Source organism: Nycticebus coucang, chromosome 10 (genome assembly GCF_027406575.1).
Source record: "Nycticebus coucang isolate mNycCou1 chromosome 10, mNycCou1.pri, whole genome shotgun sequence".
Taxonomy (NCBI): domain Eukaryota; kingdom Metazoa; phylum Chordata; class Mammalia; order Primates; family Lorisidae; genus Nycticebus; species Nycticebus coucang.
In genome coordinates this window covers 45,691,404-45,709,097 of record NC_069789.1, presented here as the reverse complement: position 1 = coordinate 45,709,097, position 17,694 = coordinate 45,691,404, and the positions used below count along the sequence as shown (strand labels likewise).

The following is a 17,694-nucleotide window of genomic DNA, read 5'->3' as shown; positions in this document are numbered from 1 at the left end:
GCTAACAAAAAGATTTTTAAATGAAAATAATTTTTCTAATGTTATTTAGAATTTTAAAAATTACAAACAAATTACCTTGATCTGCATAGAATATTCCAGTAAAAAAAACTGAGTATGTTAAATATCCATTAGGGTGAAAAGGTGCTTCCCAGCTCACATGGGCTTTCCGGGATCCCTCTGTTTTGACAAACACATTTACCGTTCCTTCAGGAGGAGCTTCTAGAGTTCGATTTTCCACCTGTGAGTACAAAAAGATTTATTTTTGTTTGCAAATAAAGTAAGTGCATGCTTTGCTTTGAGTGTATTTCTTCAAAGAATCTCTTTTTGCTATGAAGTAAACTATTTTGACAGTAGCATCTTGTAGGAATACCTCATTTTGTCAGCAGGATCAAAGCATACCTCGTGTTTTCTTCCTCCTGCTGTTAAAGTCTAGAATATGAGCTCCTGACCAAGGCAGCTGTTTGTGATTTCTAGAATACGTGGATCAGCACACGCTGTGAGTGTGCCGACGGCCGTGCATATGCACAGACTACTTCTAGGACTGATTAAAAAGAATTTTTCTGTGATTGTAAAAGAGAAGCAACACATACAGTCTGTTTTTGTGAGTTCATGACTGAGATAATAGACTTTTGCCTTTGTCAAAAAGCTACTCCAAACATCTTGACTTACCCATCCACACACCCACAAACTTTGCTATGAGCTGCATTGCTATTTGGTGTGTAAAGATAGCATCGTGCTCAAGTTAATAAATAAAACACCTCTGTGACTCCATTTGCGAGGTATAAGCACAAAAAATTACTGATACTGTGTTAACAAACCTATGAAGAAAACAGCAAAAGATGAATTAGTGGAAGAGGAAATCTTTGAAATAAAATGTAACCCCTAATGACAAAGGAAGATTTCAATAGCTAAATAAGTAAAATAAATGATTAGAGAAAGATGAAGCTAGCAAGACAGTAGAAAGGGGTTCAGAATTTTTTTTTTCTTGGCTATCTTTGAATCACTGGCTTCAACTTGGTTAACTAATCACTATCAACTCATAAGCATGGCTCATAAATATTTGACCTTTCACAGTTTATTATGTTGATAATTTCAACCTTATTCCTAGAGTACAGGATCATGTCTCCCATGGTGATCAGATACGAAATCCTTAGGCAGGCAAATAATCTCAATTATGAAACCTTTATTTGTTAGGGTGAATACACTTTCCCAATTATGAAAATAAATGTGAAAATGACTGAGTGTTAATTTTTAATAAGCCTGAGGTCACAACATGTTTTATTTTCATCAGAGAAAAGCTACGAGGTTCTTTAGGTCTATAACTCCTACTCATTTTTTTTAGTCTAATTAGCTATATATGAAGGCTAAAGAAATGACTGGAAAAATATCAGTTTATCATTTTAATATTTCATAACAATGCTGTTGGTTTCATTGTGTCTATATATATAGTTAAAGTGGTTATAGAATGATTTTAAAGTGTTTCAAGTAAAACGAGGCTCAAGACGCTAAAGACTGAAGGCCAATTCCAGATACTATGTTACAACACGTAAATACCTGGTTAATTCAAAATCAATAAATATATTTTTCTGTCCTTATTATGAGTTAAGCTTGGCAATCATACTATTTATTATGCTTTGACCTGGTCTATTTTTATTATTATTTCTTTCACATTTTTGTTTGTCTACCTTGCCTTAAAAGGACTTTTAAGGAAAAGGCACTTAGGGAGGGTAAACTTGGCTCGGCTTTGCCCTGGAAACCTCCCTTGACACATAAAAAAAATTTTGAGAACAAATTCGCAATAAAAACAGACAAACATTTTAATAAAATTTCACTTTTAATAAAACTCTTACCATGTATCAGAAACTCTTAGATAAATAGTATTTTATTTAATTTTTTACACCAACCTTCCTAGGGTAGGCATTATTTCCCTTTATAATAGTTTGGAAATCCATGATTTAGTAGAATATTTCCCAAGGAAGCATAACAGCATTTTAGGGCAGCCTTCTCATATAGGATTTTCTTGATATTGCCATTAAGATTAAGATGTCTTAAATAAATTTATTTCCTTCTTTGAAAATGAATATAAAAGGAACTGTGTGCACATGCACGTGTATCTGGGTGTATTTATCTATCTGTGTAAGTACGCTATCCCTGAGAAACCGTGGCAGCCTTTAACTATATCACACAGCAGTAACCTATCGTTTTACACCTCATTCTTTTTTTTTTTTTTTTTTTTGTAGAGGCAGAGTCTCACTTTATTGCCCTCGGTAGAGTGCCATGACATCACACAGCTCACAGCAACCTCCAACTCCTGGGCTTAGGCGATTGTCCTGCCTCAGCCTCCCGAGTAGCTAGGACTACAGGCGCCCGCCACAACGCCCGGCTATTTTTTTGTTGCAGTTTGGCCGGGGCTGGGTTTGAACCCGCCACCCTCAGCATACGGGGCGGGGCAGGCACCCTGCTCACTGAGCCACAGGTGCCGCCCTACTTAAGAGGGCCTCCTGGAGAATTGATCCAATGAATGTTCCAAGGCCAGGCACAGTCATCAAATTCTCAATCTCAGACTCCACTGGTGCTATGTGACAATGGCAAAGTGATTTTCCTATGAAAAAATTGTGTTTTTATTATGGAAATGCAAAACATAAAGCCAAAAAAGCATTGGAAAATCCTCACTGGGTTCTATGTTAATTTATCTTACTATTTCAAACATTTTTGAAACTTACAGTTACTGGATTTAATTTCATAATGAATATTAGCATCCTAAAATTAGGTATTTTTTTCTTGTGTTTTTTTTTTTTTTAATTAAATCATAGCTGTGTACATTAACGCTATCGTGGGGCATCATTCACTGGTTTTATAGACCATTTGACATATTTTCATCACCCTGGTTAACATAGCCTTTCTGGCATTTTCTTAGTTATTGTGTTAAGATATTTATATTCTACATTTACTAAGTTTCACATGTACCCTTGTAAGATCAAAGGCATCGTAAACTGTTTTTAACATGGGAATTTCTTCGAGAGTTTAATGCATTGTTTAAATGTATAAGAACTGGACAAACCACAGGCAAATCTTTTTCACATGGAGAAAAATAGAGAAATTCTTTTTGAACTACTAATGAATTTTCGTCCAGCTCAACAAACAGATTGAGCTAATACTACACTAAAATAAGAATGCAGAATTTATATATTTTCCTTTTAAAAATACTCTATTTTATCAAATTTTTCTGTTTTCATATATAAGCAACTTCCCAGTTTTGAAGATGAACTGTACCACATTGGAGAGTATGAAACACGCATTTGTCATAAAAAAAAACACTGAATATAGTATTTCCCTGCATACGTGGGTAACAATGGTAGTAAATACGTAGTAACTGTAAAATAAACAGGCTTTTCTTTCTAAAAAATAAGAGTTACCATAAGGAGATGTTGTTAGGTGAACCAAAAATTAGACTCTTTCAATAGTTGGTTCTTTGATTTCTGCTAAGAAAAGATTTAAATACGGAAATGAAGATTTTGTTTGAATGAAGTGTTTTATTTAAAAATCTTATAGCATTGGGCTTTAGATACAAAATAGCTTTAGAAGGCATGTATACACCATTACTACATTTGGCTGGATGTTGTTGAATATCACTTTATAATTTCATGATAGGAAAGTCTGGCTTTTAAGATTGATTCATAGATTTTTAAAATCAATTAGGACACATGAAAAAAAAAAAAGAATCACCAACAAAACCGAGCTGAATCTGTTATATCCTTCATGAAACTGTGAGAGATATGCAGGACTATTTAGAAAACTAAGATAAGTCATCACTTAAGGGCGTAATATGTAATGTAACTGGCACAAGAATATTTCAGAAACCAGTTGAAGACCTTGAGTTTTAACTTCTTGGCAGCCTATAGTTGAGTTGTTCTAAATAAAGACATTGCTGTTCAATCCCAGCGATTAGAGATGGATCATTGACTAGGGAAAAGTGTTTGCATACTGAGTACAGGATAAAGAAAAGTATCAAGGGAGAAAATAACTCTGTGCTGTAAGTCAGGATTGTGTCTAGAATGATGAGGCCGAGGCAGAGAAGGTTTTACTCCACAATTCTGTTTTCTCCCTTCCCATCAGGACATTGTGGCATTCGATTTCTTAAGGGGAACGTTGCTACTATCTGTGCAGGATGCGGATAGATCATGGTGTCCCCTTATTCAAAGTTGCCAGAACATCTATCAGGAGACACTGTGGAACCAATTTAGTCGCCAGAAGCACAATTTGCAGTTTACATTTTGAAAAAGGGTATGTTTCAAACTGATGTCACATGTTCTTTTGTTTCTCTTTCCTTTTTTTGAATGGAGAGGACAAGCTTGTCTCTTGGCCTTTCGCCATTCCTGCTTTTAAGGGTAAGTATCCATCAGAGGGGTCTGGGCTATAAAACGTTTAATGGCAATAAAGACTCAGACCCACCAATGGATAATGTTAGCTGCTTGGAAAGCAACCAATTTCTGAAACAAAATGGGAGAAGTGATCAAAAGTAAGGAAGCAAAAATTAATCCATAGGGCTGTTTTTCAAGGTAATATTTATATAATACACTGTTCAGTGAAGATAGGGTGCATTAAAATGATAGGGAATTAGCAAACATTGCCAAAAAATATCTAACAGTAATAAGTATTTCCCTTAAAATAAGTGAAAACTAATTAATCAAGAAAAATGCACAAAAGTATTATCCGATGTTTTGAAACTACAGAATGTTCTGCTACTTTATGACAATTATGTACTATTAATTGGGTTTTCTAAATTATAATAGAAATAAAAAGCATAATTTTCTCAAGCTTTTAACTGCTAATAAAATATAGATATACATTTCAGATATAGATATATGGCTCAGTGCCTGTAGCTCAAGCGGCTAGGGCTCCAGCCACATACACTGGAACTGGTGGGTTTGAACCCAGCCTGGACCTGCCAAACAACAATGGCAACTACAACCAAAAAATACTGGGGTATTGTAGAGGGTGCCTGTAGTCTCAGATCCTTGGGAGGCTGTGGCAAGAGAATTGCTTAAGCCCAAGAGTTTGAGGTTGCTGTGAGCTGTGATGCCACAGCACTCAAGCCAGGGTGACAGCTTGAGAGTCTGTCTCAAAAAAAAAAAAAAATACATTTCAGGTATAGATCTCTGAAATGTGAATATCAAAAGCTGATACGACTGTAACTTTAAATACTGTTCTTATGAAGTTCTAACACATTCACATAATACAAATATTTTATTCTAATGGATGAAGTAAAATCAACCTTTTAATTGATTAACCTTCTTGTTGGGCATCAGTATTGCTATACGGTAGCAGTTATGGAGAGTCAATTATTTTCACTTTTTAACCTTAAAGTTGGTTGTTGAACCCATTATTGGGAAGAAAAACTCCACCTTCAATATGTCACTAAAAGAGGCAACATTTTATGATTCCCTACTAGACCAGCCAACTTCCCATTATTTCAGTAAAATATATATTTTGTCCTTCACTAGACCTATGTGCAGTCTTGAAATTTATGTGGAATATAAAATCTTAGTAACTACTAAATGAACTTTTATAAAAAGAAAAATATATCCCATCCTGCTGAAAAGGCTAGCTGTGAGGAGAGTGAGTCACCACCACTTACTTCCTCCTTGATACTCAATGTCAGCCGACATCTAATATATTCCCAGAGTGTAAATTCACATACTCACCAGTGGGCCCAGAGCACAACCTTTGGCTGTGCATGCTTGGACTCTGAAGGAATGTAAGCTCCAAGGAGCAAATCCATAAGTAAAGCAGCTGAGTTCTGAGGAATTGTGAAGTAATATACCATCTAGATATAATCCATAACTTGTGATAACACCTATGAAGATAATAACCACCTTTTAGTACAATTACTAGACAATAGCAAACAATGTTCTAAGCAAGCAAGCAGTTCTTGATGTGATTTTTAGAATCACCAAATCACCAAAGCACAGTACCTGGTATTTCCCATGGTCTAAATATTGCCTCTCTCCAAAGGATAAAATAGGCTTTACCCTTGAAGCTAATTAATAGAGACGGAAATAGAACCCAGTAATACCAGTATAGGAATCTTCCTATTGCATCATGTTAACAGCTGCCATTTGTGTTCCAGATCGAAAATGAGTAAGTGGGCACATTTATAATTTTTATTGCTTTCTAAAAAAGACATTCTTAATAGATGTGCTCCAGAGGAAAAGCGACCTTATTCGTTACTGCATTAAATATCACTCACTATGTATCAGGCACTGTTCTAAGCACTTGGCATATATTGACTCCTTTTAAAATCTCTCTCCCAGCCTTCCCATAATAGAGACAGTATTATTATTACCCTATAGATGAGAAAATTGTAGTATAGAGATTAAGTAACTTGCTCAAGGTCACATAGCTAGCAAGTGTTTGAGTCAGGATTTGAATCTTGGTGGTCTAACTCCAGAGCCTGTGTTCTCAAATACAAAATTAAATCACCAAAATATAAAGTCTTCCATTAACTGGACAGATCATTCTTTTTTTTTCCTTTTTTTTAGAGACAGAGTTTCACTTTGTCGCCCTCAGTAGAGTGCTGTGATGTCACAGCTCACAGCAACCTCCAGATCTTAGGCTTAGGCAATTCTCTTGCCTCAGCCTCCCAAGTAGCTGGGACTACAGGTGCCTGCCACAACACCCATCTACAGATCACATTCTTGAAGTACCCATGAATGGGTTGAAGAAACTATGATTTGCTAGTTTCAGTGATGAATTAAAATTTATTTCACAAGGAAAGTCATGTGAATCTTCACAAAGTCAACTAATGGAGATAGGAGAAATTCAACAACTATTGAATATAATCATCTGATTTATTCATTCAAAATATTTTCATGAAAAGTTAGAGATTAGCATAACCACAGATTTACGTTCAGTAGAATACAGGATCCCCAAACTGACTAAACATAATACTGCAGGAAACAAGATTTTGCCTACGTGCTAAATCAGAACCTCTTTCAAAGTAAAATTAACTTTACAGTGGCCTCCCCGTGTGTGTTCTTAAGGAATTATCTTAAATGTTCCTCTGGCAGGTGATCTTCCCCCAGAACAGAAATCGGTTTTTCTCTTACAGTATATAGCACTTATCCATTTACCACATTATTAGTCGTATTACTCCTTCTTTAATTGCCCAACCTCCCCAGTAGACTGTAGGGTCCGTAAGGCAATCGTGACTCTTCCTCACCCATGTATTTCTAGAGCTTAGCATCATGCTGAAAACATAGTTGGCACATAATAAATATTGATCAAATTAATTAATTGACTAACACATAGCATAGTAATAATATCAACATTCAAGACAGAGTGAGAATTTAAGACTACGGGGAAATGAGACATCTCCATACCTAAAAGATGCTATTAAAGAAGAGCTCAAAGATAGAGCATCTGGAGAAGGAATGAGTTCGACACAAAAGTCTCTAGACAAGTCAAGGTCATCAGGGAAGGCCCTAAAAGTTGTCTGCCAGGAGCCTGACTCTCCCTTATGAATGCAAAGATTTTGTCTTACTGATGATCTGAAAGTTGGATAGGGATAACATTCATCATGGAAATGTAAGGACCTCTTTCCCAGTGTCCCTCTCTCCAGGGAGGGAATTGCTCCCTTGCAGACCTGCTCACAGTAATCTGGCAGCTCTATCATCAGTGAACGTACAGAATGTTGCCTGCCTTGACAGGATGTCCTGCACAAGGTTGCTTTTGATTGAGAAATCTGCTTACAGCAAGAGAAGTAGGGCAGTAAGGTTACATCCATGGACGCTACACATCTTGAAATACACTTTACTAACCCAAAGCCTGAGAGGTTGCTGGAATGTCCTCTTGAAGGCCCCACGACAGAACGAGCTAAGTGATGACAACACCCTGTCATCTTGAGGTTCCTAGAGGATGCTGCATGGGCTTTGAACTAAGGACAAATATTTGATGCTGATTTTTAGATGGTGAGAAAATGTTGGGATGGGAAGAAAAGGGAGAAAGTAAATGTATTTTTTTCTCACTATTATATTTAATCGCCTACTCGAAATGCATTTTCTTTGTCTACCCACACAGAGAAATGCTTACATCATGGGTTGCAACAAAGGCACTGCTTAATTAGAAACTAGAAACAGAATATTCCCAGGCCATTTGAGATCCTCAGGCAACTATCCTCATAGGTGAAAAGAAAGGGTATGTATGGAAGGAGCATCTGGGTTCCTGGTGCGTGCTAACACTCAGGACATGCAAAAGGGCATCTGTTATATGATCAGGGCCACCAACCACATTAGCACTGAAAGTCTGCAGCCCAGTAAAGGCAGAACCACTAAGGACACCAACTGGGGACATGAAGCTTTGGATGCTTCACTGGGTTAAAAAATCCCAAACCTGGGAGCAACTGGCTGAGGACAAAGGGAAACAGTGCTAAATATCAACTGTGGCCTCACAACTAACTATAGAAACAAAAATTATATTTTACTTCTTGATTATATAGAGATTTGTATTTAATAACCAATTTTCTTTCCTCCCTTTCTCCATTGATTTAGGTAAAGAAAGTTTATATAAACTTCTATAATGGTTTTAATTTATAGTTTAAGTGGTTTGTTTTGTTATGTTTGAGACAGGGTCTTACTCTGACATTCAGGCTGGAGTGACAGCTGGGAAGAATGTGGTGCCATCACAGCTCACTGTAGCCTCAAACTCTCGACCTCCAATGATCTTCCTGCCTCAGCTTCCTGAGTAGTGAGGACCACAGGTGCGTGCTACCATGCTTAGCTATTTTTGAAAAGTTATATGCAGATACCGGGTCTGTCTATGTTGCTCAGGCTGGTCTTGAACTCCTGGCTTCAAGTGGTCCTTTCACATCAGCCTCTGAAAGCACTGGGAGGTGTGAACAACCACACCCAGCCACAGTTTAGTGTTTTATTAAGTTGCAGACTATCCAAGTGGGTGGTGTCTGAACTAAAGGGGAATTAACATTGCCCAGATATATGAACGTGACGATGAAGATGAAAGCATCTCCATTTATACAAAGCACAGTCATGTCATGTTAGGTGGAAGCAACAGAGTGATTCCATTTGGTAGTGCTGGGCGGTGGGAAGAAGAGGGAGCATGAATGCTGAGTAGCTAATACTCTCCACAGCCCATGTCCATACTTGCATATCCTGTTCTGTACTGCTGAGCAGCCAGCCTACAAAGTACCTTTGCAACTAACTCTCTTGCTTGCTGGTTTTCTATTTATTAGGTTTTGCCAGTGGGAGGCGCCCTAGAAACACAGAGCAGGAAGAATGAGGAAAACGTGCAAGAGCTGCTGCATCCGTGGAGGGAGAAAGCACCTGCAGCCTCGAGCATTCCAGGCAGCAGGAACAACGTCTCTCTGGCACGCTCAGCCTTTTGAGTAGCGGAATGTTGCAGGCATCTCAGCTCTGGGTGGGGCAGCGTCTCATAAGGGTTCAAATGTCAAATGAGCCAACACAGCAGCAGGGATCAACTTCCTTTTAGTGGCCCTTTTTGCTAGTCCAGGACTCACCACCTTTTACCTTTCTTTCTTCCCGCCCTTCCAACACCTTAGAAATTGACTCTGTCTGTAAAATACCTTCTGTCTCAAATACCGAGCAATTTGTTCTTTTAACAGTTAGACCTTGGTCAATGCATTCTCTTAGGATTACGATTTTTTAATTTAAATGAGTTTATACTTTCAAAAAACCTACTGCCCTGATGGATTTTCCTTTCGGAAGATAACTTTATATGATTTTTTCTTTCCCGTAAGCCCATTACCCTTACTTCTGAATTTTATTTTTCTATCATGTACTATTTATGGCTCCACCAGGCAAGTGTGGCTGCTAGCATCTGCCCTTTATTTCTGGTGTGACCATCTATTGCAACTTTATGAATGCCTATAGAAAGTGTTTGATTAAAGGCCATTTAATTCTTGACACAAGGAAAACACAAATCAATTAAGACTAAGCAATGAAAGACACATAGTCAAAAAGCCACCTATGTGTACATGAAAATAGAAAACTTAAGGGAAGAAAAAATGGATGTAGGCACAGAAATAATAATGACCTCCCCCCAAATTATGTACCAGCACGCTGTAAAGCAATCATGTAATCTTATCCAAAAAAAAATCTTACATGCAAATAATGGTTTGCAGAAGCTTTTAAGGAAACTGTAAAATTCTTGAAATGAGATCTACTTGACCTGTTTTTCAACCAAGATAGAAAGTATCCAAGTCCATAGTTTCCTTTTCTTCCATAATTAGGGTACAGAGAATTTCTCTTAACATTAGGATTATGTACATAATATCTCACATATCCGACATACTGGAAAATGAAATATTTAATAAACATTAATTTTCATTACAACTAAATCTCATTCTTTACGTATGAACTTTAAAAATCTTAACCATTTTTGAAGGAAATCTTTCTAGCAAATACTTACACACTTACCTGCCTTCTCACACTGAATATAATGAATATGATAGAGTCATTTTGTAAAGAATCAAACTGTGATTACGGATGGCAAAGACTACATTCTCTAATTCAGCAATACCTAGTTATAATCCCAAACATCACTCAGGGACTGCATCTTATCAATTCTTATGTCATTTTATGAGTTCTTCTCCATCCTCCCTCAGTCAGTGACAGTCTCTCAAAAGTTAGTTCTCTTTTTGTGTGTCTATCTGACACCAGCAAGTCAGTCCCTAGAAATTTATGTTGAGAGGAGATACCCATGACATCTGGAACCGTGGTTATAGAAAGAATAGACAGTTATAGAAAGAAGGGCTGGGAGTAAAGAGTATATGGCAAATGAGCTGAGAATGAAATTAAGTGAGATTTGTGACAGCTAATTCAAGTGCTCAGGAGTTTTTACTTTCTAGGGGATGCATCTGAATTGGGAGGTTGATGAAAACAAAGTCCAGAGTTGGGAGATGCCACTCAGACTCACAGGGAGTTAACCAGCATTCTGGAGGTAAACAGTATTTGACAGTGTATGTAAGAAGAGTTAAAGGATTAATTGCCAAATCAAACTGTAGAACAAGTGTTAAAGTTATATGCACATATATACACATATATCTCATATGGAACTGATTTTGACATCAATAAAATCAGTATAATATGAAACATTGTATAATTCAGTTCTAAACCACACATTTAGTAAGCAGTAAGTCTAAAGCATGCTAACACAACAATTTGAATTTCATTGGCTTCAGATTCCTAAGCTGAGGAACACAAATTAATGAATAATATAGTGGACATTTTAAACTGAAATCTAAGGAGATGGCTTCCTTTTTGATTTCTTTTTTAAATTAGAATACAGGACATATATGGCTAGTCTTTTTTGTTCTTTTTTTTCTTTTTGAGACAGAGTCTCACTCTGTCACCCTGAGTAGAGTGCGGTGGTGTCACAGCTCACGGCAACTTCAAACTCTTGGGCTCAAGTGATCCACTTGCCTCAGCCTCCCAAGTAGCTGGGACTACAGGTGTTATAAGTGCCTGCCACAATGGCTACATAATTTTTCTCATTTTAGTAGAAACAGAGTCTCTCTTGTTCAGGTTGCTCTTAAACTCCTGAGCTCAAGTAATCTGCCCATCTCGTCCTCTCAGAATGCTAGGATTATAGGTGTGAGCCATCATGCCTGGTCATCTGTATAGCTTTGGGGAAGGCAAAATGTTTAGGTCTTGACATGCCAGGTGAGCATTTTTGAAATCATAGAGCACTTAAAATAATTAGGAGTAATTATTTTAAAAACCCTCCTATCACTTACTTTGAGTGAGACAACAGACAGACTACAGACTTTATATGGACTACGTCTTTTAACATTGGTAATTCTAAGAAATAAGAACTGTTAATTGCTTTGTTATAAAGATGAGGGAATGAAATGTTAGAAGATCTAAGTTATTTTCCAAGACCAGACAAATAATAAATAACAAATATAAATTTAGGTGTGGGAACTGGCAATATCACTTCACTTTTGCCACACTCTTCTTATACATTCCACACCTAATTTTCTCTTCTAAAATGTTTAGGAATTCTGTTCCAATTAAGAACTAATAAGTATGCTCTGGCTCTAAAAGCAATTAGATTTTGAAAATCTAGTGAAAAGATTAATATATATTCTTCAAAACTCATTTACCTATGAGATACTAAGCTTGGTGTTAGGGAGGATAGGAAGAATAAGAAACAATATCTACGCTTATGCAAATAAGAAAAAGGTTAAATACAGGTATGAATAAATAACTCTGGGTGAACTGGCTGGCGACCTGTAGAAGACTGAAACTCGACCCAACCTTTCACCATTAACTAAGATACACTCTCACTGGATTAAAGATTTAAACTTCAGATGTGAAACTATAAAAATACTAGAAGAGAGTGCAGGAAAAACTCTTGAAGAAATAGGTCTGGGCGAGTATTTCATGAGGAGGACCCCCTGGGCAATTGAAGCAGCTTCAAAAATACACTACGGGGACCTGATGAAACTAAAAAGCTTCTGCACAGCCAAAAACACAGTAAGTAAAGCAAGCAGATAGCCCTCAGAATGGGGGGGAATGGGAGAAGATATTTGCAGGTTATTACTCCAACAAAGGTTTAATAACCAGAATCCACAGAGAGCTCAAACGTATAAGCAAGAAAAGAACAAGTGATCCAATCACAGGCTGGGCAAGGGACTTGAAGAGAAACTTCTCTGAAGAAGACAGGTGCATGGCCTACAAACATATGAAAAAAATGAAATGTCCAGACTACCCAAAGCAATATATAATTTTAATGCAATAACTATTAAAGCTCCATTGTCACATTTTAAAGATCTTGAAAAAAATAATACTTCGTTTTATATGGAATCAGAAAAAACCTTGAATAGCCAAAACATTACTCAGCAATAAAAACAAAGCAGGAGGAATCACGCTACCAGACCTCACACTGTACTATAAATCGATAGTAATCAAAACAGCATGGTACTGGCACAAAAACAGAGAAGTAGATGTCTGGAACAGAATAGAGAATCAATAGATGAATCCAGCTACTTACCATTATTTGATCTTTGACAAGCCAATTAAAAACATTCAGTGGGGAAAAGATTCCCTATTTAACAAATGGTGCTGGGTAAACTGGCTGGCAACCTGTAGAAGGTTGAAACTGGACCCACACCTTTCACCATTAACTAAGATAGACTCTCACTGGATAAAAGATTTAAACTTAAGACATGAAACTATAAAAATACTTGAAGAAAGTGCAGGGAAAACTCTTGAGGGAATCGGCCTGGGTGAATATTTTATGAGGAGGACTTCTGAGGCAATTGAAGCAGTGTCAAAAATACACTACTGGGACCTGATCAAACTAAAAAGCTTCTGCACAGCCAAGAACATAGTAAGTAAAGCAAGCAGACAGCCCTCAGAATGGGAGAAAATATTTGCAGGTTATACCTCCAATAAAGGTCTAATAACCAGAATCCACAGAGAACTCAAATGTATTAGCAAGGAAAGAACATGTGATCCCATCTCAGGGTGGGAAAGGGACTTGAAGAGAAACTTCTCTGAAGAAGATAGACGCACAATCTACAAACACATGAAAAAAAGCTCATCATCCTTAATCATTAGAGAAATGCAAATCAAAACTACTTTGAGATACCACCTAACCCCAGTAAGAGTAACCCACATAACAAAATCCCAAAACCAGAGATGTTGGTGTGGATGTGGAGGAAAGGGCACACTTCTACACTGCTGGTGGGAATGCACACTAATACGTTCCTTTTGGAAGGATGTTTGGAGAATACTTAGAGACCTAAAAATAGACCTGCCATTCGATCCTATAATTCCTTTACTAGGTTTATACCCCAAAGACCAAAAGTCACAATATAGCAAAGACATCTGTACCAGAATGTTTATTGCAGCCCAATTCATAATCGCTAAGTCATGGAAGAAGCCCAAGTGTCCCTTGACCCACGAATGGACTAGCAAATTGTGGTACATGTATACCATGGAATATTATGCAGTCTTAAAGAAAGATGGAGACTTTACCTCTTTCATGTTTACATGGATGGAGCTGGAACATATTCTTATTAGCAAAGTATCTCAGGAATGGAAGAAAAAGTATCCTATGTACTCAGCCCTACTATGAAGCTAAATTATAGCTTTCACATGAAGGCTATAACCCAACTATAGCACAAGACTATAGGGAAAGGGCCAAGGAAGGGGAAGGGAGGTGGGAGGTTTTGGTGGAGGGAGGGTAATGCGTGAAGCCACATTTACGGTGCATCTTAGAATGGGTACAGGCGAAACTTACTAAAGGCGGAATACAAATGCCTACATACAGTAACTAAGAAAATGCCATGAAGGCTATGTTGAACAGTTTGATAAGAATATTTCAGATTGTATATGAAATCCGCACATTGTACCCCTTGATTGCACTAATGTACACAGCTATGATTTAACAATTAAAAAAAAAGAAAGAAAAAATGCTCACCATCCTTAATCATCAGAGAAATGCAAATGAAAACTACTTTGAGATATCATCTAACTCCAGTAAGATTAGTGCATATCACAAAATCCCAAGACCAGAGATGTCGGCGTAGATGTGGAGAAAAGGAAACACTTCTACACTGCTGGTGGGAAGGCAAATTAATACATTCCTTTTGGAAAGATGTTTGGAGAACACTTAGAGATTTAAAAATAGATCTGCCATTCAATCCTGTAATTCCTCTACTAGGTATATACCCAGAAGACCAAATATCACATTATAACAAAGATATTTGCACCAGAATGTTTACTGCAGCCCAATTCATAATTGCTAAGTCATGGAAAAAGCCCAGTGCCCATCGAATGGATTAATAAATTAATAAATTAATAAATTGTGGTATATGTATATCATGGAATACTATTCAGCCTTAAAGAAAGATGGAGACTTTACCTTTTTCATGTTTACATGGATGGAGCTGGAACATATTCTTCTTAGTAAAGTATCTCAAGAATGGAAGAAAAAGTATCCAATGTACTCAGCCCTACTATGAAACTAATTTATGGCTTTCACATGAAAGCTATAACCCAGCTATAACCTAAGAATATGGGAAAGGGGGAGAAGGAGGGGAGAAAGGGGGACGATGGGCAGAGGGAGGGTGATTGGTGGGATCACACCTAAGGTGCATCTTACAAGGGTACATGCAAAACTTAGTAAATGTAGAATATAAATGTCTTAACACAATAACTAAGAAAATGCCAGGAAGGCTATGTTAACCAGTGTGATGAAAATGTCAAATGGTCTATAAAACGAGTGTATGGTGCCCCATGATCGCATTAATGTATACAGCTATGATTTAGACAATAAAATTAAATAAAAAAAAGAGTGAAACAAGAATGACTAGTGCCACAGAAACTTCATGCCAAACAAACGGCACAGTTAAGTGGTACACACTATGTACAGGAGCATCTAGCAGGGAGCAACCATCTAGCTAAAGAGGGATGGCGGCTTTTTAGAGAAGCTGGCTCTTCTACACGAGGAGGCGGAGTCTTCCATGAGTCTCCCACATGACGGAGCTGAGTCTGCATGAAAGGTAAAATGTGAAAGGTTTATAATTCAGGAAGATCCTCCCAGTGGGAAAATGACATTTGCCAGTTATAGAAGTAAGAAAGTGCAAAGTATAGTGAAGATATCCTGGATAGATCTATAATTTGTTGTTACTGTAGTTGGATAAAGTTTGTTAGAAAACAAGACTTCCAAGGAAGGTCAGGGCCCTGGAATGATACTACAAAGAGTTGGGATTTTATGATCCCCAAAAGATCACTCGCACTTTTATGAACTAACTAGGGGTATAATGAAGTCAGATGTGGAGACATTAATCTATAATCACATGTAAAATAGAATGGACGAGGACCCCAGAGGTAGGTAAAAGTAATACAGTTAAAAATATTTTTAAGAATTGATACAGTTAAAATACATAAAAGAAAAAAATATTATTAAAGACGTCTTTTTGTCCATGTAGAGTAACCAGTTGTGACCAAAGTAAGGAGGTGGGATGTTACATTTCTGCAGTAGTCTGTGGCATATTTCAAGGGAGAAATGTATTTAACAGTTTTACACACTTCCTCTTTAATAAAAAAAACAACTGAAGACACGTAGGGCTGGGATGTGTTAGACAGCTGTAGGGTGTGACAATGTCACTCACTAGTCAGAAAGGAGAAGGGTCCACCTTGATCAGATTTGGACTGTGAAGTCAGTAATAAAAACTCATAAAAACCTGCTACCAAAAAGTTAACTTGACTTATACTGCTGGTTAAAAAGAGAACTCTTTTTCAGTGTGTGGATTTAAAGATAAAAAATCCAAGTCTTGTGACAGAAATGTTCTGTACTGCGACTGTAATCAATGTCAAAATCTTATAATGGTTGCTATACAATAGTTTTAAAAGATGTTGACAGTGGGGGAAATTGAATAAAGGAAAAACATACAAGGGATCTCTGTGACTTTTTACAAATGCATGAGAATCTATGTCAAAATATGATATTTAATTAAAAAACATAAAATTATGCAGAGAGGCATGCCAGGTAAGAAAAAACAAACAGCTAAAATTCCAAGGATGCTGATATTGAAATGATAACAACTGTATTAGTGTTTTTAATCAGGCAACAGTTTATTCTCAGAATAACCCTTGATAGTAGAAAGACTTTTGTTTTCTTTTCACCTTACAGGTGAGTAAGACAGCTTTTTTTTTTTATTAATATTAAATCGTAGCTGTGTACATTAATGCGATCATGGGGCACCATACATTGGTTTCATAAAGAGTTTGACACATTTTCATCACACTGGTTAACGTAGCCTTCCTGGCATGTTCTTAGTTACTGTGTTAAGACATTTATAGTCTACATTTACTAAGTTTCACATGTTCCCTTGTAAGATGGACCGCAGGTATAATCCCACCCTCCCTCCGCCCATCCTCCCCCCTCCCTCCCCTCCTTCTCCTCATTCCCCATATTCTTAGGTTATAACTGGGATATAGCTTTCATATGAAAGCCAAAAATTAGTTTCATAGTAGGGCTGAGTACATTGGATACTTTTTCTTCCATTCTTGAGATACTTTACTAAGAAGAATATGTTCCAGCTCCATCCATGTAAACATGAAAAAGGTAAAGTCTCCATCTTTCTTTAAGGCTGCATAATATTCCATGGTGTACATATACCAAAATTTATTGATCCATTCAGGGATCAATGGGCACTTGGGCTTTTTCCATGACTTACCGATTGTGAATTGGGCTGCAATAAACATTCTGGTACAAATATCTTTGTTATAATGTGATTTTTGGTCTTCTGGGTATATATCTAGTAGAGGAATTATAGGATTGAACGGCAGGTCTATTTTTAGACCTCTAAGTGTTCTCCAAACATCTTTCCAAAAGGAATGTATTAATTTGCATTCCCACCAGCAGTGCAGAAGTGTTCCATTTTCTCCACATCCACACCAACATCTCTGGTCTTGGATTTTGTGATATGGGCTAATCTTACTGGAGTTAGATGGTATCTCAAGGTAGTTTTGATTTGCATTTCTCTGATGATTAAAGATGATGAGCATTTGTTCATATGTCTGTAGGCCATGCACCTGTCTTCTTCAGAAAAGTTTCTCTTCAAGTCCCTTGCCCAGCCTGCGATGGGATCACTTGTTCTTCTCTTGCTTATACGTTTGAGTTCTCTGTGGATTCTGATAATTA

The 17,694-nt window shown here is 37.2% G+C and overlaps 1 protein-coding gene across 1 annotated transcript in view; it reads right to left on the bottom strand.

The window, feature by feature from the left end:
• USH2A (usherin) overlaps positions 1–17,694 on the bottom strand; it is an 868,259-nt gene that overhangs the window by 345,318 nt on the left and 505,247 nt on the right. The window contains exons 36-37 of the mRNA XM_053607912.1: positions 5,706–5,857; positions 76–238 (exon numbers count right to left, since the gene is read on the bottom strand). Of these exons, the coding sequence (XP_053463887.1) occupies positions 76–238; positions 5,706–5,857 (315 nt within the window). The remainder of the gene's footprint in view (positions 1–75; positions 239–5,705; positions 5,858–17,694) is intronic.